This window comes from Sceloporus undulatus, chromosome 2 (genome assembly GCF_019175285.1).
Source record: "Sceloporus undulatus isolate JIND9_A2432 ecotype Alabama chromosome 2, SceUnd_v1.1, whole genome shotgun sequence".
Classification (NCBI taxonomy): Eukaryota; Metazoa; Chordata; class Lepidosauria; order Squamata; family Phrynosomatidae; genus Sceloporus; species Sceloporus undulatus.
The window spans coordinates 235,867,315-235,888,458 of record NC_056523.1 but is presented as its reverse complement, the minus strand read 5'-3'; the positions used below and the strand labels follow the sequence as shown (position 1 = coordinate 235,888,458).

The 21,144-nt window shown below is 38.8% G+C and overlaps 1 protein-coding gene across 16 annotated transcripts in view; it reads right to left on the bottom strand.

The window, feature by feature from the left end:
• Positions 1-21,144, bottom strand: part of MPDZ (multiple PDZ domain crumbs cell polarity complex component) — a 127,290-nt gene that overhangs the window by 4,708 nt on the left and 101,438 nt on the right. For 11 of the 16 annotated variants that reach the window (XM_042449073.1, XM_042449074.1, XM_042449079.1 and 8 more), the window contains 16 exons: positions 20,866-20,953; positions 20,520-20,600; positions 16,615-16,707; positions 16,436-16,510; positions 15,453-15,627; positions 14,287-14,432; positions 13,926-14,009; positions 13,598-13,791; positions 11,439-11,586; positions 9,270-9,356; positions 8,287-8,383; positions 8,140-8,183; positions 6,536-6,658; positions 4,757-4,861; positions 3,035-3,147; positions 1,975-2,098 (listed from right to left, as the gene is read on the bottom strand). In XM_042449073.1, coding sequence (XP_042305007.1) covers positions 1,975-2,098; positions 3,035-3,147; positions 4,757-4,861; positions 6,536-6,658; positions 8,140-8,183; positions 8,287-8,383; positions 9,270-9,356; positions 11,439-11,586; positions 13,598-13,791; positions 13,926-14,009; positions 14,287-14,432; positions 15,453-15,627; positions 16,436-16,510; positions 16,615-16,707; positions 20,520-20,600; positions 20,866-20,953 — 1,777 coding nt within the window. The remainder of the gene's footprint in view (positions 1-1,974; positions 2,099-3,034; positions 3,148-4,756; positions 4,862-6,535; positions 6,659-8,139; positions 8,184-8,286; positions 8,384-9,269; positions 9,357-11,438; positions 11,587-13,597; positions 13,792-13,925; positions 14,010-14,286; positions 14,433-15,452; positions 15,628-16,435; positions 16,511-16,614; positions 16,708-20,519; positions 20,601-20,865; positions 20,954-21,144) is intronic. The other 5 variants (XM_042449076.1, XM_042449081.1, XM_042449089.1 and 2 more) reach the window with 1 other exon arrangement.

Here is a 21,144-nt window from a genome sequence, read left to right as displayed (position 1 = left end):
CAAATGCTAAATGTATCTGCATGCCTCAAGTACATATAGAAATGTATGATGATATTGCACTCATTAAAAAAAAGCAGACCTCAACCTTATCAGGACCTGAATCTCATTTGCCCTGGTTGCTCTGTTCCTACCCTAATATTTTGGAATGAATGGCACTTTGGGGAGCTTACCAAGAAAATCCATTGTAGCTAAGGAGTAGGAGCTATCCCTGAATGACAAGGGATCACATGCTTTTTAAGAAGGTATTTCCGACTGGGCCCCTGGTTCCTCCTCAATGCTTCCCCCTTGCCTAGGAAAGCTCCTCCATCTTTCTTTTGACTACTATACTTCTTTGTGCCTTTCCTCTTTTTTCTTTAGTTCATGCTACCATTGATATATCCCAAAAAATATCATTATCAATTAGGTTATCACTGAGAGGCATGCATTTCATTGCCTTCCCCTCTCCCTTAATTTTGCTTTTGAGTTTATCTGTACTGGTCTTTATTTGGTGCTATCTTACAACCTCCACTTCCTTACTTCAACATTTTGTCAAATGTTCCTGCTTATTAAGGCATACATATTTAAAATGTAATGCTAGCTTTTCACAAAGCCACTCTTGAATACACAAGCAAATAAACAGGAAGGGGAGATAGCGCAGGTCATCACAAAGGCATGGATTTACATGGAGGCTGAAGAGAAGGTATGGACAAGCAGGAGGTGCATGCAGGCTAAAATAACCTGAGAATGAAAAGTACAATCAGCTACCCACAAATTCCTTATCCACAGATTCAAGGATCCATGACTTGAAAATATTAAAGAAAATATAATATGTATATATATATATATATATATTCTGAAAAACAAAGCTTGATTTTGCCATTTTATATAAGGGACACCATTTCACTACATCATTGCATATAATGGGACTTGAGCATCCACAGGAGGTCATAGAACCAAACCTCAGCAAATACTGAGGGCCCACTGTACGAAATGCACAGCAGACAGGAGTAACATGTTTAAAAAAGAACCTATACATAAATCAGAACATAAAATTTGGGTAAATGAATCAATGAGGACAGTAGATTTAATGAAAAACACAGGGTGCAAACATGTTTGTAACACATCATCCAATAATCCATTGATCATGTGCCTTTTAGAGGGATGGAAATGTGCCTTATGAAATGGCACACTGGATCAAATAAAGACAAGGGCATAGGTGCTGCAGAAGGAATGGTATTGCCTTGCTCAAAATGGTTGCCATCTATAATGCAGGCTTGCATTATGAACTGGCAACAGCAAGTGATTGCAGCACATGTTCACACTCTTGTGAGGAACTGTGGGGGATACTGGGGCAGCCCCTGTGGTTGCAAGGATTTGTAGACTTGGAGTGGGAACAGCCCTGTTAGGGTTGGCTTCTATCCTTTCTTTCATATCCCCCTCTGAACATTCATCATCAGTAATCCCACCCACAGCAGAGGTTAAATCCTCTATTTCTCATTGTTACGGTACAGAAACTGTCTTCAAGACCTCTGCTGCTGCAAAGTCAGAGGCACAAGGAAGAACCATTTCAATATGAATAAATTCAACAGCTTTGTTAGCATAGGTGATTCTCTGAGGGAAACATTTAAGAAAAAGGGAAGAAAAAATGAGAAAAGAGGCGGAGGAAAATGCAAGGGGAGAAGCTAATGTGGGGAATGGCTAAGGGCTCTTTTTTTAAAATAGGAATTTACGGTAAGAGAAAGAAGCAGATTTAAACTGAAGAAGTAAGGTCAGAGAAAGTAGAGGAGATGGAAATATGACCTTTCCTGGGTGAGGCAAGAACTGAAGCATGATGAAATGAGGACCAATTGAAGTTCATTTTAAAATAACATGTTATCTTGCCTTAACAGAGTTAACCCATTCATAGATGGCTCCTTCTCTGCTCGCTGAGAAGGGATATGTCTGTATCTCAACTGATAATGCTGGATAGTATGAATCTTCTGATTTTGCTCTTACCTTTGCAAACACTGTCTTAACATATATGGGTAGATCTCCATGAGGACTTCCATACCCGCCAACAATACTGAAACCTAAACCATCTGGTCCTCGATCCAGAGTGATGGTTTTATACTGCGGAGGTCTGTAATATAGGGGAGAGAAAAGTGAGTTATCTTTCTTTGGTGCTTGAAGCCGGGCAGCCGTCACATCTTACTAGTTCAAGTTCTTATCGAGAAAGGCAAATCCCGGGTTCTCATAAAGCTAGAAACGTGGATATTCGCTACTATTGCCTTTAAATTTCCCCACACAATGAATGGCACATTATTGCCACATCTTAGAGAGGCATGGTACTTGAAGAAACAGAAGTTCTTGAAGAACTCATGGCTTGAAACTACATAAGGAAGCACAATTCCATTTCTAGCTAAGGAGCAGGAACTACTCCTGAATGACAAGGGATCACACGTGTTCTTGAAGAAGGTAGGAAATACCACATGAGTTCTTGAAGAAGGTACGAAATACCTTCTTAAAAAGCATGTGATCCCTTGTCATTCAGGGATAGCTCCTCCTCCTTAGCTAGAATGGGTGTTCTTGGTTAGTTCCCCAAAGTTCACAGACTTTCCGGGAAATGAGATGGTGGATCAACATCCAATGTAAGGGAAGGATTTCAACTACAATTTGCAGAAATGGAACTGTGGTTCCTTATATAGTTTCAAGCCATGAGTTCAAACATACTCCTCCACACCCATAATCAAATATGGGAGACCAACACATTGGTGGATGGCAAGTTCCATGTCAGTGCAGCACTAAATCCACTCCAGGTTTTAGTCTGGACAGAAAAGCGAGTTCTCCAAGGTGTTGAATAGAATATCCAGAATAGATTGAACACCTTATATGGCCCTTTAATGAAAACATGGAGTGGATTCACTGCTCCGCTGACATAAAAGTTAAAGTCACAATTGAATTCAAGTCCAGAAAACATTGCCCACTGTCATATAGGACTGTACTTATTTTAAATAAGTTTGCTTGTTGGAAATTTAAAATAAATCACATTCAAAGAGATTTTTTAAAATGTACTCACCCTAAATCATCTTGAAATATGCTGCTTGATGTTAGTCCTGCAAATGAAAGACTAGATGTTGGTGGATCTTGCTGCTGGCTGGTTATAACACTGACATCTCCACCAGCTACAACCTGCAGGTTCATAAAGGAATTGTGTGCAAAGATTATTACGTGAAACAGAATGTGGAATGGAATTCTACAGACCAAATAGCCCCTTCCCCAGCTTTGCATTACTTTATTTTTAAAATTAATACAATACAACCCAGGAATCTTCAGGACAAGTAACTGCAGTTTTACTTACCTTGTATCTGAAAAAAAAAGGTCTCTCTAAGTATCTGGAGGTCCTGTATAATGACTCTATAGTCACCTTCACCAGAAATATAGGGTTCACCAATTATCCATGATTTTCACTATCCACAGTAAGTCTAGGAATGTACTTCCCATGGAACACAGAGGCAGTACTAAACATACTTGGATCTGTGAGTCACAAAAATGAGACAGACCCGACTCCTCTGTTTAGATACACAAAGATATTGCTACAAAAAGGGAGTGTTTACTCTTTCCCCCTTGCAGTTCTGCATGCTTTGCTTCTCCAGTCAATCAGTCCTCAAATAATACATCTGAATCCAGCAACAGAACCAACACCAATTGAACATTCCAATTTCCTGTTTTCTCCATCCCTACACTTAGGGTTGGAATGTTGTCTTTTGCTTGTTACTTCAAGCGTTTTGCAAATTTCTTCAACCATACCTCTTTTTAAACTAGTTTTAAAAAAATTATTTGGAATACTGCTCCAGGGCACTTGTGAGTAAATAGTTATTTGACTTTCACTAGGGTCAGCCAGGCCAGTGCTGTGCTCAGCCTCTCTAACTGAAATCAGGACAGAAGGAACTTGATGCTTGAGAACAGGTTGTATATCTGACCAGAATGGAAGGAATTCTGTTGCACAGCAAAACTCACTACCTTGGACATTAATCTAACCACTAGTCCCAACTAAAGTAGGTCCACTGAATTAATTGCTGGAGAATAAATCAACAATAAATCCAATTGATTTAATGAGTCTATTCTAGTTGGGACGAGGAAACAGTTTCAGGCCTGGGTATCCCATGCTCTATGCAGAATAAAGCCAATAAGACCCATGTTTCTTTTTTGATCCATGCTTTTCAGAACACTTTTTTATGGCAGTGGTACCTTGACTGCCTGTGAACTACAGGCCACAAATGTGACAAAATGAAATTATTTTGGCAGCCATAAGCATCTCTGGAACATAAGCATTTTACTTGAAAAAGGTGTTTTAAAAATATTTGTATGACAGTTGATCACATGGTGAACACACAGATTTTTACAGACAGGACTGGACGACTCCTTTTCTGTTTAAAAGAGGCCTACCCGTCTCAACCATATGAACATCTTGCAATTACTTCCATTTGCATTCAGAGTTCTCCCCCCACTTCTGCACTTCACTGCCTATAACTGTAGCCCAAAGCCAGCTTCAAAGACATACTGATTACAAACCTCTGTTTTACTGGGAAAGGACAACAAAGTAGTGTGGTTTCTAGTATAAATCGTAAGTCAAAGAAAATGCATCCAAAAAAACTATGGCCATCAAATTCTCCTCTAAACCTCATTGGTTATAATCACTTTTTATTTCCACAAGTTGAAAATAAAAGTTGATTCTGTTTTCTGAAGATCAATGAAGGCATGCTGCTGTTGCTGCTGCTACTACTACTACTACTATTACCTGTATTTCAATTGTGCCCAAAGCATTTTTCAGCAAACTGACAGCCTGGGAATGAGTCATGCCTTCTGTAGATGTTCCACAAATGCTAACAATTCTGTCTCCAACCTGGAAAATAACAAAGGAAGGTTAAGGGAAAAGAGAAATCAGATATCAACACCAACTTTCCATTTCAAAGGCAATTGTTTTAACAAGTTTTCTCCCCATTTCAAGGCAGGCCTGAGAGCACTCACTTAGCTGCTGGCTTTCAAAATCATCATACTTCCACATTATGCACTGCTGGACATTGCTAAATGATTACAATTTGGGAAGTGTTCAGTAACTCTACAACTGCATAACAGCTGAGATTCTGCTGTTTTGGAACAAATGCTCATCTATGCAAAGGAACCTTTTGGGAAAAGTTCCCCTATAACACACAGTTACATATAATTCTTGGGAGTTTATCAGACAAGGGAAATTGGAAGTATAATCCAATGGCAATCTGAAAGCAATCATAGGGTTTAACGTTATTGTGTGATAGACTACCACACGCAATTTCAGGTAATGGGAAGTCAGTCCAAACGCAATAATGGAGTTTCACATTATTGCGTGAGAGGTGATCACACGCAATTTCGGGCAATGGCAAGTCAGTTCAAACTCAATTCGAATTCACGTAAATTTGCTGAACTAGCGAATTCACGTGAATGTGTTCTGGCCCCACTTTCTTTTCATTCAAAATGAAGAGAAATTCCTCCCGTGTGATAAACTCATTGGTAAAACCAATGCTAAGATAGTAGCCAATGAGATAGTACTTGTGTGTAAGGGTAGAATCAAGACAAGAGCCTTGCCTGAAGTGGGATGTGTACTTCTATTCTGTGAGCAAGGTGTCACTATGATCCAGTATTTCCGCTTTGAATTCTCACTCAAGTGTCTATCATGTCTTAGGTCACTGAACTATCAAGCAGCAGTTCGTTATTAAACTAAAACTAGCCACAATGGAAATAATCCCTTTCAAAATATCAAATATGTTTCAGTATTAGTTGTTGTTGTGTGCCTCCAAGTCATTTCCAACTTATGGCCACCCTAAGGCAAACCTACCATCTTTTTTTTCAACCAAAATTTCTTTTTTCCAGGAGAGGAGTTTTCTTTGCCTTTCTCTGAGTCTGAGACTGTTACTAGCCCAAGGTCACCCAGTGGTTTCCCCGTGGCTGAGCAAGGATTTGAACCCTGGTCTTCAGAGTTAAATGCGCAAAACCCTACACTATGCTGGCTCTCCTTTCAGTATCCTGGGACTAAATTATAAACAATGCAGCAAGCAAAAAGACTTGCTATGAACTGATAATAATACTGTATTCAGTTTCTCCAGACCTTTCTGACGTTTTGCAGACTACTTATGACTTACAAACAAAGATTTGCCTACATATGTGTGGATTTGGAGGGCCACTTTCAACACCTCCTGACCCCATGTGGGCTACCACTAGTTTCTATGACTGAAGCTGAACCAGTAATTTTGGGGTGTCTGGGAGTTGGAGGAAGCCTAAAATAATATTTAGACATGAAACTGGAGGCTTTTTCCATCCAAACAATTGAGAACATTTGAGCAATTAAAACATATATATTTGAGGTAGAAGCCCTGGTGCCTCTAGGGTTGCACAGTGCTTTCTCACATGCAGCCTACAGGACACACAATGCCCACTTTTCTGCTAAGATGACTTTTCTTATGTGATTAACAAGCAGAAAAAAACTACATTATTTCCACTAGCTATTTCAAGCTAAAACATTTATTTTGTTATTTCTTCTTACCCGCAGTTTCTGAGTTTGTGCTGCAACTCCATTGGGATGCATCATGGCTATAAAAATGGGAACGTCTCCAAGTGGGCTTCCTACTCCTCCTGCAATGCTAACTCCCAGAGAATCTGATGGGCCCTGTAGAAGAAAATAGAAATTGCAGCAAACAATAAGGGGGTGGCGGTTGATATCAATTACACTTTGTGCTCAGTCATTTTGGATGAGTTTTATATCACAGCTGTTGAACTTTGGGAGATAATAATGTCAGATAACAGCTGGTGACTTCAGGTGCCAGCACTTTGACTTTCCATAAAGAAACACAATGGTGAAAATTTTGGGCATCTTGCAATCTCTGATAAGGCCAGCAACAGGCTTCATGGACAGCCAGGCTTTTATTTTGCAGCCTGTTAAGTGTTCTTCCAGCTTTTACCAGAAGAACTCTTAGTGGCAAACCTAGCCTACAAGTCAGAAAAAGAAGGTGACTGTATTCTAGAAAAAAAACCAGTCTACAAAACAGAGAGAGAATGAGGAAGAGAAAGAGGTTTTCTAGATTTTATATATAGGTATTCAAAATAGAAACAGGTGATAGTGGTGGTGAACTATCACATCAACCCTTATGGTGTGCATAATGAATAATGTCATACCTCTTTATGTCTATGAATGGAAAGAAGATCAATCCATTTACAGGATGGGCATCCCGATCTTCAAAAGATTAGCACCTATATGATTTCCACTAAGACAGTGGTCCCCAAACTGTGCCCTTTAAGAGATTTTGGACTTCAGCTCCCAGAAGTCTCAGCCATGTTGACCAATAGTTTGGGATTCAAGAAGTTAAGTCCAAAATCCCTTAAAGAGCACAGTTTGTGGACCACTGCACTAAGACATCAGAGCTTGAAAAATTACTATAGGTTTGGACAACTCATAAAACCCTAGCCACAATGACCACTAATTGGGGAATTCTGGAAGATGAGGCCCAAAAATTAATGTTTCAAAGCTCTGGAAATACTCAGACAAGTCACTTAATCCTCACATTAACCCTGCCTGGTTGATTTTTTAAAAATCCTGTACCATATTTTGTTTGCCTTCACTACATATTTGTAATTCATACAACTATCAGAAGAAAAGGAAGTAGTAAATATGTAAATAAAAACAGTCCCATCTATGAATACACTGTCATCTGAAACATCAAAACCTTTGCAGTGGAAGTCAATGGTGCTATAGCTGTCCAAAGAAAACTATGCTCCCTCTAGTGTATTTTTGCGTGAATAATGTTCAATTAAGTATTTACATCTGCTTTTGTTCCAGAGAATCTGAGACACAACAAGTAAACTGAGTCTTTCTCAAATTTAGCTTTTTGAAAACACTATTTATTCCAGTTTTAAACAATTAATTGGTCAAATGTTTACTTTCCCTACTAATTAGTAACAAAACATCTAGTGTGATGTGCTTTTAAGTCAACTACAGTGACCCTATCATAGAGTTTTCTAAGAAAGAATTTGCTCAAAGGATGTTTGCCCTTGCCTTCCTCTGAGGCTGAGAGAGCATGACTTGCCTAGGATCACCCAGTAGGTAATATCCAGTTTTCTCTAGCATGATACAAACGTCTTTATTCTACTTGCCTTTTTGATTTCAACTGTTCTTAATCCTTGTATTTCAGATGCCACTGTTAAAAAGAAAGAATTGTGTAAGTGATAGAAACCGAGTATCTAGAAAATGCTTTAAAAATCCTGTGCTCTGAGCGCACATCCCTACTGGTTGAAACTTACAGGAATTCTTCTTCAGAGTGTTTTCATAACTTTCAGTTGCATTCAATCCAGAACCTGGGAAACTAAAGGATGACAGGCTGCCACTTCCTTCGCTGACCTTATAGAGAGACATCAATGAGAATTACTCCTAGATCCTTGTTTTCCTTCTTCACAAATTTCTACCAATATTATCACAGATTTTTGATAATTTTTAAATAAACAACGTATTTCTTTGATTATGCTTGTCAGTTGAACTCAAGGGTATGGTCTCTTAAGGAGCAGAAGCACAAGTACAGACCTGGAATTCTAACTGTTTGCTGTATATAGAGGTAGTGAGAGTGTGTGAGAAATTATTTGGCTTGATGTAAAATATTGTACACTAGAACAAGTAAAGTACTTCTGGGGGGAAAAAGAACTCCTAGTTCTATGCACTTGTGCCCACACTAAAACCTCAGCAGGAAAAATAGCAAAGTCACAGTGAGAAGAAAATGATGATGAATAGTATCCTCTTAAGATGTACCAACCAATAAGGCACAGGCAATTCTCCTACAAATGCAGCTGTCTAGCAGGGCTATGATGCTGAGAGGAGGTGATCAAACAAAGAATATTCATTTATAAAGAACACTGCCCACAGGAGGTGATAAAAAACAGAATAAGGGATAAGAGCATGCCCTAAAGGTTTAGTTACGACAGCAGAAGTCCTACATCTAAATGTCAGTTTAAGATTCACTAAATCTATAGCTATATTGTGCCTTTTCATCAGGTCTCTACTACACCTCACCTCAGAGAAGCTAAGCGATTAAAAAAACCTATAATAAATCAAGCATGGAAATGAGTACATAAAAATGCTTTTTTATGTACTTGGCTTTTGATTTTATTTCAGTTCTGCTATGTCTCCACAGAAAAACCACTGGCACTACAAAATCAATTCTCTTTTATTTGCTTATATAATTTAACAATGCTTGTGATGGTTTCAAACGAAGCCAATGCAAGCAGTTACAAACCTGGCTGCTCTGAGACGTTCTCCTCTCCGAATGGAACGGACCTGCCTTTATTCTTCCAACTTCTAGTCTGACTGTACCTAATGAGCACTAGAGAGCAGGCATTATTTGTTAAGTCACAGACTCCTTAACCCAAAATCATTAAAGGAATATCTCACTTAAAAGGTAAGTCAAAGGCTAATTCAGACAATTACAATCAGAAAACCCTGTTACATGTTGGGAATTTTATGCTAAACCAATGCTAGGGATTTCATGAACCAGATCTACAACCATTAACCATTGAAAGCATATGAGATTTCATCTCATTGTCCATGGCTTCCAATTGGGCCCAAGGACCTGAACAGAGATTTCTATAGGAGAAAGTTCATAAAAAGTACAGAAAAATCAGATTTATTTGATAGCCACTGACACAGTATATCCATATAATAGGCATAAAAATATTGCCATTCCAGTGTTTTATAGAAGCAATATTGCCATCTAAATGTAGCTAATGGGAAAGGGCAATTTACTTAAGGGGAGAATATGGCAAGACTGAATCAGTTTTAATTAAATGTTCCTCAGGTAAGGAAACTGAGCTCATGATTAAAAATTCCAGCAGCACCTGATTCAACTACAGCAGGCTTCAATCTGAGTCCAATTCACTAGTTCCTACCCAACTACTCAGCAAAGATAGGTGTCTTCACTGGCCTCAACATATTCAGCTAAATACAAGAGTTCTTTTGACACGTAATATTTATTGTGCCTAAAGCCGCACATGCACAACACTAAGGAGTTTATTGCTCAGTGTAAATAACCTGGCTTATGTCATCCAAACTGAAGCCTAAATTGGGAGGCAACTGGGTCCTACTGCAAGGATTTTGCCAAGGAAGTGGCTGGGCGAGTACAGCCTGGCTGCATCCCAGGTCCCTGGCGAGCTCCTGCAGCCATTTTTCCAAGTTGGAAAGCTCCCAGCTTCAAAATAAGGTCACTGGAACTCGCCTGGGAGCCAGGATGCAGCTGGGCAGTACTCACCCAGCGGTTTCGGTGGCAAAATGCTTGCAGTAGGACCCAGCCGCCTCCCAATTTAGGCTTCAATTCGGATGAGGTAAGCCAGGTTATTTGGGCTGAGTGATAAGCTCCTAAGTCTTTGATCTTCTTTGTTCCCAAGAAGGAAAAAGCCAACGCCACTTAATGATACTTGCCAGCTGTTTCAGAACACATACACAAAAACAACCCAAATTTTGCATAGTGGAAATGGTAAGCTCTTTTATAGACTGTAGCTTTTTTCAACCATTTAAAAAGTTTTAGATTGTCTCTAGAATGACAGCAGCAGAGGAACTGAACCAAATCAAACCTTTTTCAACTCTTGGCTGACCCATCCGGTGTTAAACCAGGACAAATGGCATTACAGATACTATTCATTAAACTCTAGTACCTGTATGTCAGTTCTGAATGTGATGAAAGCAATAATGAATGTAACTTGGTGTGATTTGTAAGAGGAGTTGTTCAAGATAGCACTTGCATTTGGCTTACAAAAATGGGAGCTGTAAATGTCGGTCTTGGGCTACATCCACACTGCAGAAACAATCCGGCTTGATTGTTGATTAAACCACTTTAACTGCTGCAGCTCAATGATATAAAATTCTGGGAATTCCAGTTTGTTGTGGCACCAGACCTCTCTGTCAGACAGAGAAGGCTAAATGTTTCACAAAACTATAGTTCCCAGAATTCCATAGCATTGAACCATGGCAGTTAAAGTGGTGTCAACATGGATTATTTCTGCAGTGCAGATACAGGCTTGTTAGAAGCAGACTGAAGTCTATAAAAGCTCATGCTGCCAACTTCTTTCTTTCAATTAGTTTCAAAGGTGCTACAAGATCTCTCTACATAGATAAAAATTAATGAGAAACGTAGGACCTAGAATCAAAAGGAACTTCAATAGCAGAGTTTTAGATTGTCTCTAGAATGACAGCTGCAGAGTAATTCATCCAAATCAAACCAAATAAAGCAGCAGCAGTGGGGTTGGGGAGCATAGGTTTCAGCCAAACAAGAGGCTGAAACAATGCAGTACAAATGCATCTAAGGTAGTAAACTGGAATCTACGAAAGTTCATGCTGCCGACTTCTTTCTTTCAGTTAATCTCAAAGATCTCTTTACAATATAGTACAGTTTTATATATTGTTCTGTCTTTACCTTTAACAAAGCGGCCACTGCCTCCTGGTTAGCATTTCGAACATCTTCGCCATTCACCATTAGTATCTGGTCTCCTTGCATCAATCTCCCATCGAGATCTGCTATACCTCCTTTGACAATGTCTGATACAAATACTCCAGTATCATTTCTGCAAGCATAATACAGTCGGCCCTTCTTACACATGGATTTTTTATACATGGATTCAAGCATACACAGTTTGAAAATGTTCCAAAAAAGTATAAATTTCAAATATCAAACCTTGATTTTCCATTTTTTATAAGGGACACCATTTTGCTATGTCATTATATTTAATGGGACTTGAGTATACACGGATTTTGTTATACACGGGGGATCTTGGAACCAAACCCCAGTGTATAACAAGGGTCCACTGTATTGATATTTAGGAAATAATATCTAAAAATGGGTTGGTATAAGCCTACCAATAAGTTAATTAAAATTCACACCTACATGAAAAGGAGCTTTAATGTGTAACTATTATTTTGCTGAATGACACAAAAATGCTGAGCCTTTCTTCCTCTTTTTCATCTGAACAAACAATCTAACAAGTCAGCTTGTCAAATGCAAACTTCATAGATCAGTCATGTTATGCTGACAGGCAGAGCAGATGGAAGAAACAATGTCACAGACACCATTATTACCACCCAAGGCTTGAGAAATTTACTACAACTCCCAGCATTGCCACTGATCATGTTCACTGAGGGGGTTGTGCAAAAAAGTAATTTTTCTAAGCTCTGATCCATTCAGCAAATAAGAATTTCTTTCTGCAATCCATAAAGGCTAGAAACTGAGATCATGCTGAAATTTAGGAGGAGTGCTCTGCATCTAGAAAGGGGTTAATGTGTCTGCTAACATGAAGGGGGGAAAACCCTAAGAAAAACAACACAGGAGGGTACTTGCATTTGCCCAGATCCTGTGTTGGTAATGAATACTGTCCTTGTCTCCATTTTACAAATGGTAAGTGTAGAAGACAGGTGGAAGAGTGCCAGACTCGTGTAAGGGTTTGGGGTTTGTCTTGTTGTATCACAGCACACTTTTTTAAAAATGAAAATAGTGGTATTTCAAGGCCAGATAATAATATCTTTGCACCCTGCACTGCACTGCAGCATGTCAGGATGAATAAGCCACATTTTAAGAATGCTTTAAAAAGCAATATTAAGAATGCATTTTTTTAAAAGTACATTACACAAAAAATTCACTTGGAAATTTGTGGGAAGGAGACATTAGTAAGAAGTACCCTGACAGTTGTTTTGTTTATCACTCCCTCCCATAAAGCCAAATAGATATGCGGGAAGAGGGGACTTGGGGAGATATATCAGTTTGAGAGCTACACTCTCAGAAACCCTCTTGCAATGCTTGCTGAAGCAAAGTTGACTTCAAATGCTTAGCAAGAGTGACAAGGCAGAAACACATTTAGTAACCCTAGAAAGAAACAAAAATATCCCATTATGAAGTAATAGCACTATCTCATCTTTGTTTCCTGGATGCATCTCAACAGGAAAGGAATTCTCAACTATAACAATGCCTTAGGTCAGTGGTTTCCAAACTTTGGTCCTCCAAGTGTTTTGGACCTCAACTCCCAGAAGCCCCAGACAGATTGGCCAACCATCAGGAATTCTAGAAGCTGAAGTCCAAAACATCTCAAGGACCAAGTTTGGGAAACACTGCTATAGATCAAAGTGGCTCCATACGTCTTAAGGGGCTAACTAAGTGCATATTTATTCCTTAAAGCTTTCTGCACTAAAGTGGTACAAGCATAAAAGGCCCTTGCTGTTTTCTGAGTAGGTCTGCCATCTGGTACAAAGAGGAAGCTGTGATACCTATTTATAGTACACTGTGTTACAAACAGAACAACACTTCCTTAGACTTTTCATTTTCTAATTAGTTCTATTTTGTAGGCAGCTCTCATCTCAGCCGCATAGATAGGGAAGGAAGTCTAACTTACTGAATAGATGATCCAGAGGGAAACAAGGGTGGGCTGAAATTAGACCTATAAGGCCAGGATTCAGTTTCTGTTATTTGGATCACACTTGAAACCTAACACAGAGGGTGAGGCAACTGCCTTTTATCACATATGTTGTCACTGGCGTTATCCTCTATTCTAAGACATAACAGTTTCAGAAAGCTCTTCATGAACCTACCTTTTCCCAACAATACTGAGTCCAAGGCCTTTGCCTGGCTTCTTTTGTAACTCTATGCTAAGAACATCATACATATCTTCCTCCTTATACTGGGCTTCGTCCCTATAAACGGTGAGGCGGACTTTTTGTGGTGTCTGTCTGAGAACATTTATTGCTTCATCATGTGTTGCATTTCTTAAGTCAATTCCATTCACCTGGAATACAAATGTATGGCATATATGAGAAGCTGGATTCTTTCATGACTTTAATATAAACACACCCCCACCCTGCCACTGCCATAATGTAATACTTTCAACATAGAAGATGTATGATATGCCTCATGTTATACCTCTAAAATCTGATCACCAGCCCACAGTCTTCCATCTTTAGAAGCTGCTCCTTCTTCGTACACTTCATGAATAATAATTGCTCCCTGCAGATTTAAAAGCAACAGTGAGAAATACCTTCTAAGTAGACATGTACTCAGGATTGTGCTGGAAGGGGGCCAGAGGAGATGGGTGTGAAAAAGCAGCCTGAGTGTGCTCCAAACTCAACCTGTGCCACCAAAAGCCAGATTATCTTGGCTTCATCTTGGTCTAGTCCAAAGACTGGAGTGCAGCTTCAGGCCACTTTGAAGGCATGTGACATTCTGGGGCAAAGTCAACCTTTTCTAGGTTATACACAAATTATGAAGATTTATCATTACTTACCAGCAAAGTGTCTGCTCCTCCCACAATACTCAAGCCAAGGCCAGTACGTCCCTTGGAAATATCAATTGTAGTTTCACAGCCAGGGATGATTGGACATGTGGTTGGGTCAGAAGCCAATGTTGCTGGAGTTGAAGACCTACTTGTGTCTGAAAACAGACCAATAACATAGTTGGTATAACAAAAATATGTTATATATGGTCATTTCAAAGATAGCTCAGGTTGAGTAACCTAGTACAACTGTTTCAGAAGGTAGCTTAAGAAAAGCCTACAAGAGATAGGAAACAACAAAATTGCTGATCTGAAGCAAATGTTTTATACCAAAGCTTGACTGTAGAAAGCATTAACTATTTTTAAACTCCACTGGCATTAGTGGGACAAATTAACTGCTGTTATGGTTTCAGTACTATTAATTTCAAGGAGGCTTAAGCAGGAATATGGAATTGAGCCCATTTTTATACTTCTTTATTTGTTGCTTAACCTATTCAGAATGAAGCTGTAAACTATAAAAGCTTTTACTAATCTGTGATCCTTGAACAAGACCAGTGAATACAGGCCAGCTCTATGTGCATAAGATTCTTTGATCATCAGTGGAATTTGAATACCACAAACATCAAAGGCCCATGTGTGTGCTGATTTTGGATGTAAACTCTAGTTAAAAATATTGTAAAATTTAGGCAGTTACATAAACAATATTTAATGTATTACATACTTCTAATTGCTATATACATATAGCTGGTTATGAGTTCAGTTGTGGAAAGGTAAAACATGCAGAGAGGATTAAAAAACCTTTAGATGAATGATCACTAGGCAACAACAGAAATCTATTTTTAAGTAACCTGCAGAATGTGGGCCTTCCTACATTAAACGAACAAAACATTTATATACTACTTCATACTGAACTAACAGTGTCTAAGCGTTTTACAACTGTAAGCTAATTAAAGGAAGAGTCTTGGACTTACAGCTCAATGATAAATAGGCCAATGGCTCATTATTGGTCTATAATTCAGGTCTTCTTGTAAGATGAAGATAGTTGAGATTGGCTTAATACTCTCTGTGTGTACATGCTTGGGAGTGTGTGTGTGTGTGTGTGTGTACACATGCATGCCTATGTGCACATTTGTCATTTAATTCATTTGTAAGACAGTGGGAAAGTGGAAGATTCTTACTTTTAATTGACTCTGGTTCTGGTGATTCAGACGGTGGAGCAATCACTGACTGTTGAGTATTAGTTTTTTCACCCAAAGTAGCACTGTAACTAAGTGGCTGTGTCTGGGTCTCCTGTTCTACTGAATTGATTGTGAGCTTCACAGTGGCCTTTGGTGTCTTCAGCAAACTGATAAACTTGATGAACAACAAAAAGAATAAGTTATCAGGTAACAAACCAATACAGGTATTTGATTTCTAGTATAGTGTACTCAAGTGGATTATTTTAGTAGACGCACAAAAACACAGCAAATCCTGTTTCTTGGAAGAAATGTGTCAGATGCTTTATTTATTTAATATCCTGCCTTTCTGTTTGAGTATTTCTGAAAACAGTTGCTTGAGAGGGCCACCTGGATTGTAATTTCCCTATTGCCTAGTGTTATTCAAAGAGCCAGAATTTCCACAAGGGAGGGGATAAATATATATGCAGCCTTCACTCCTATGAATGACCTGTCTTTATAAGATTTTTTTTTGTCAATGAGCTCTGAAAATTCTAAAATACAAACCAAAAAATAATCCTCTCATAGAGAGAAATGTGTACTGAGAAGTGGAATTGGAACAGCTTTAATATATTTCATAGTTCCTTGTTATTGTTGAGTGCCATCAAGAAATTTTCAACTTACAGCAACCATATCATGGAGTTTTCTTGGCAAGATTTGTTCAGAGGGAGTTTGCCATTGCCTTCACCTGAGGCTGAGAACATGTGACTTGTCCAAGGTCACCCAGTGGTTTTCATGACCAAGCTGGGAATCAAACCCTGGTTCCCCAGAGTAATAGTCCAGTACTCAAAGAACTACATCATGCTGGCTCCCATATTTTCTCAGAAAGTTCATGTAAAGTTTTCCTGGCTCTACTGGACTCCCCTTAATAGAATCCTTCATAGCACCTCAGTGGTTACAGAGAACAGTTATAGATAAGCAGCGCAACGTATTCACTACTCAAGTACCTTCTCTATAGGGTATCCCACAACAATTTCATCATCCACTGCTAAAATTTGATCTCCAACCTTAATTCGGCCATCCTGAAATCAAAACAAACATATTAAGACGAGATTCAGCAGAAGGGAGAGAGAGGTGTCTTCCCCCATAAATGTATCATCTTCTTTCCTGATTAAGCCATGCTTACCTTCCCTGCTGCACCATGGTCCGTTAAGCTCTGAATAACCACACCATTAAGTGTGTCTTCTTCACCAATGGCAATGCCTATACCACCTTGATCCTAAGGTAAAACGCCTACAGTTACTGAAGAACAATAATCAAAGCTGTTCAATGTATAAATGTGTAAGGAAGCCATCTTGGCTAATTTCTGTACAAAATCACTTGATCTCCACATCTTAGACTAACATGCAAATCTGCACCTACCTACTTAATATATTTTGTCAGTCTCCAAAACTTACAATACAGTTTTTAACCATTTACACACACCATAGCATACAATTAGATTTCTGTTTTGAGGGGAATAAACCATTATGTATCAAAACATAGGATATTTTTTAAACACACACACACACAAATTAATATTGAAAGATCAAACTAGATCATTCCTAGTCAAAGCATACTGAAAATATTCTTTATACAGAATAATAAATATCAAAAAGTTTCATATGGTCCTTGGCTCTCAACTTTCATTACTATCAATTACATTTACACAAACTAGAAAAGAGGTATTAGTAGATAACAAAAATCCCTAGCTCTGACTCCAAGACTAAGAAACAAACAGCAGGATAGCAATCAGGAATAGAAACTTAAAAAAAAATCTCTGGAATGTAATGCTTCAGGGAAAACACAATAGTGTGTTGCTTATGATAAACATTAAAAAAAGATATTGAAGGAAAGACAGGATGCACGGTTTGGCAAACAAAATGTGACAGTTTGGAAGACAGGCATGATAGAAAGATTCTGAAGCAGATCATTAAACAGAGAGTCTGCGAACATCTAGAAGGCAATTCCATAATCACAAAAAGTCCACATGGATTTCAGAGAAAGAAGTCATGCCAGACTAATCTGATCTCTTTTTTTGATCAAATTACCAGTTTAGTAGATGAAGGGAATGCTGTGGATATAATATATCTTGATTTCAGTAAGGCCTTTGACAAGGTTCCCCATGACATTCTTGTAAACAAGTTTGTAAAATGTGGACTAGACAAGGTAACTGTTACATGGATTTCTAATTGGTTGACCGGCCGAACCCAAAGGGTGCTCAACAATGGCTCCTTTTCATCCTGGAGAGAAGTAAGTGATCAGTGGGATCCCACAGGGTTCTGTCCTGGGCCCAGTGCTAGTCAACATCTTAGTCAATTACCTGGATGACAGAATTGGGGGCATACCTATCCAATTTACAGATGACACCAAACTAGGAGGAGTAGCTAATACCCCAGAGGACAGGATCAAAATTCAAAATGACCTGAACAGACTAAAAAGCTGGGCCAAACAAAAATGCATAGATATAGGATGGGTAACATCTGGCTGAACGAGACTACATGTGAAAGGGATCTAGGAGTCCAAGAAGACCACAAGATGAACATGAGTCAACAGTGCAAAGCAGCAGCTAAAAAGGCCAATGCAATTTTTGGCTGCATCAATAGAAGTATAGTGTCTAGATCAAATGAAGTAATAGTGCCACTCTATTCTGCTCTGGTCAGGCCCCACCTGGAATATTGTGTCGTTTTGGGCACCACAATTCAAAAAGGACATTGAGAAATTGGAGCATGTCCAAAGGAGGGCAACTAAAATGGTGAAGGCTCTGGAAACCATGCCCTATGAGGAACGCCTTAGGGAGCTGGGAATGTTTAGTCTGGAGAAGAGAAGGTTAAGAAGTGATATGATAGCCCTGTTTAAGTACTTGAAGGGATGTCATATTGAGGAGGGAGCAAGCTTGTTTCTGCTGCTCCAGAGAACAGGACACGGAACAATGGATGCAAACTGCAGGAAAAGAGATTCTGCCTCAACATTAGGAGGATCTTCCTGACAGTAAGAGCTGTTCACCAGTGAAACACACTCCATCGGACTGTAGTGGAGGTCTCCCTCCCTGGAGGTCTTTAAACAGAGGCTGGATGGCCATCTGTTGGGGATGCTTTGATTGAGAGTTCCTGCATGGCAGAATGGGGTTGGACTGGATGGCCTTGTGGTCTCTTCCAACCCTATGATTCTATGAATGTGATCAAAAGATCATGTAAGAGATTTCACCATCCTATGAACTGAAAAGTGTAGCTGGTTTAGGGGCAAAGAAACAACTGACAATTAATCTAAGTTTTAATTGGAGGAGTCTGGGGGCTTTGAGGGGCTTCTAGGGGGCCAAAAGGGTCACATTTATGGAGTCCCAAGGCCACATGCAGCCCACAGGTCACACTGTGTTCACTCTGTATCAAACCATAACTAAGATTAACAACTGTTATGCATGAATTCAGAGGACATGGAAAGATGAAATAAGTCTAAACTTGAAGTGAAAACTTCAGATGTCCTCATGACTGAGCAGGGGAAGGAAGAGAGTCTGGAGAAAAAGCTCACTGAAAGTCATTTTTGTTGAGGAAAGCTTTAGTATTAGGCTTGAACAAAACCCAAATCTACTGCTGGATACAAGAAGGCCCACATAGATAGTATCATAAAATCCAACATAAATCTGTGACCTTTTTGCATGTGATCATCCAACTCTATGTTTAAGAGCTTGTTTCAAAATTCTCTAAACCATATACAAGATCCTAATTCATAATAAATCCTTAAATAACCTGCTTAATAGGCCAGAGTCATCTTGTAGAAGTCTCTTCCACTAAATCAGTACTAATCCATAGGGAGGGTCCAAAGGATCATGCCTCTCCTACAAGATTGGACCATCTAAATAGTCTCCCTGCTATACAAGGGTTTGCTCATCGCTAAACAGGTATTTGGGATAATATTTCCAAAGCAATTGTGAGACAAAATATTTACTGCAGTCTTTTTCAATAGATCCAGAAAAAGATTTTGCCTTTGACTCACAGTTCGCCTGTTCTTGAGTATCACAATATGATATTTTTTCAAAGAACAAGGAAATTTAACATTCATGGTCCTTTTAGGTGTGTGTGTTGTGTGCCTTCAAGTTGTTACGAAGTTATGGAGACCTGTAACAGGGTTTGCTTGGCAAGTTTCTTCAGAGAGGGTTCGCCACTGCCATCCTCTGAGGCTGAGAGAGTGTGACCAAGGTCACCCAGTGGATTTTCATAACCAAGCCAGCATTTCAATTCTGCTCTCCAAAACCTGAAATCCTCAGTCAATTTTGGGGGGTAAGCTGCCTTTGGAAGGGACACTGCTAACCAATCTCCCACTTCATCCCCAGAGCCATAGTTTCTTTCTCCTAGTCTTTGCACTGCTATTGTGCTCTGCCTCTTATTCTTCAGTGTCTTTTCACCTTTTCATTATGCCTGACTAACTTTACTTCACTCAAACCCTTTCCCCACAAAATTCTGAAATCTACTAGTACATAAATTAAATCCACACATGTGAATTTGTGTAACTGATTAATAGATAGCACTGATGCTTTCCATTTCCAGTAAGACACTTTGGACATTCTAAGTCTACTGGAGCTTGCAGCAGAAAATAAATGAAGGTCACTTCAGTTGCCACTTCATTCAAATTTGAATCCAAGACTATGCCAAAGAACACTGTTAACCCACTTAGAGTTAAGACATGCTGACTAAATCTTTATTGCCAATATAAGAATAAGCTAGGGGTAGTCAAATTAGAAAAATGTATGCACTTTACAGTTCCAAATTTTCCAGAATCAGCTGGCTCAGCTTTTCCAAAATCAGCTGGATAAGGACACTAGCTGTGTGACTACAAACTACATTTGATCCAGATAATGAAATACAGCCAAATAGAGGTGGCAGTCCACACTGATTCTGATAATGAAACATATCTCAAAAGTCTATGCTTCCATAGGCATTTTGTTAATTCAAAGGTAAAGCAGTCCCTCTCAGCTCACACTTAAGAAATCACAGAGAGAAATTCATTTGGAAGCACTAAGATTGGCGTCTAACAAGAAATATCCACATAATTTACCTTTGGCAGTTCCACATTTTGAATATTCTTGTATAAACTAAAATCTATAGATAGAACAGAGCTTTGAAGATTCTCTTCTCCCTGGAAGAAGGAAATATATTATTAAAACACAGGTACATAGAAAAATCCAAAATAGCACATCCACTAGAGATGGTACAGATCCAGAATATGCCATTTCCCTTTTACTGTATTTTAGCCTTATGTTAAACTGTATCTATCAAATTTGGTCATCCTGTAAAAGTGTATTTTGACTTTTGTTCAGTCACAAAAAAAAAAAACCCTTACAGACAAAATCTTTGCTCATTAAAATATTAATTATATTACTTAAATAATATCCTTGTTGTACCTCTTTGTGCTGAGTCCCAGAAGATATAGTTGAGGTCTCTATTGATTTCCCAGGACAAACAGCCATCTGATGGACAGCATCTTTGTTTCTATGATATAAAGCATATATGATTTAAAATCATCCTGTTAAATTCATGAAAACCTTAGGTTTCATTTACTATTTGATATCTAAAATGTCATTTCAAAAAATAGGACTGTTTATAATAGTTGCAGTATTTCAAACAAATATAAAATCCAGAGAAACTTTCACCAGTGCCACAGACATTGAATTATATGGAAA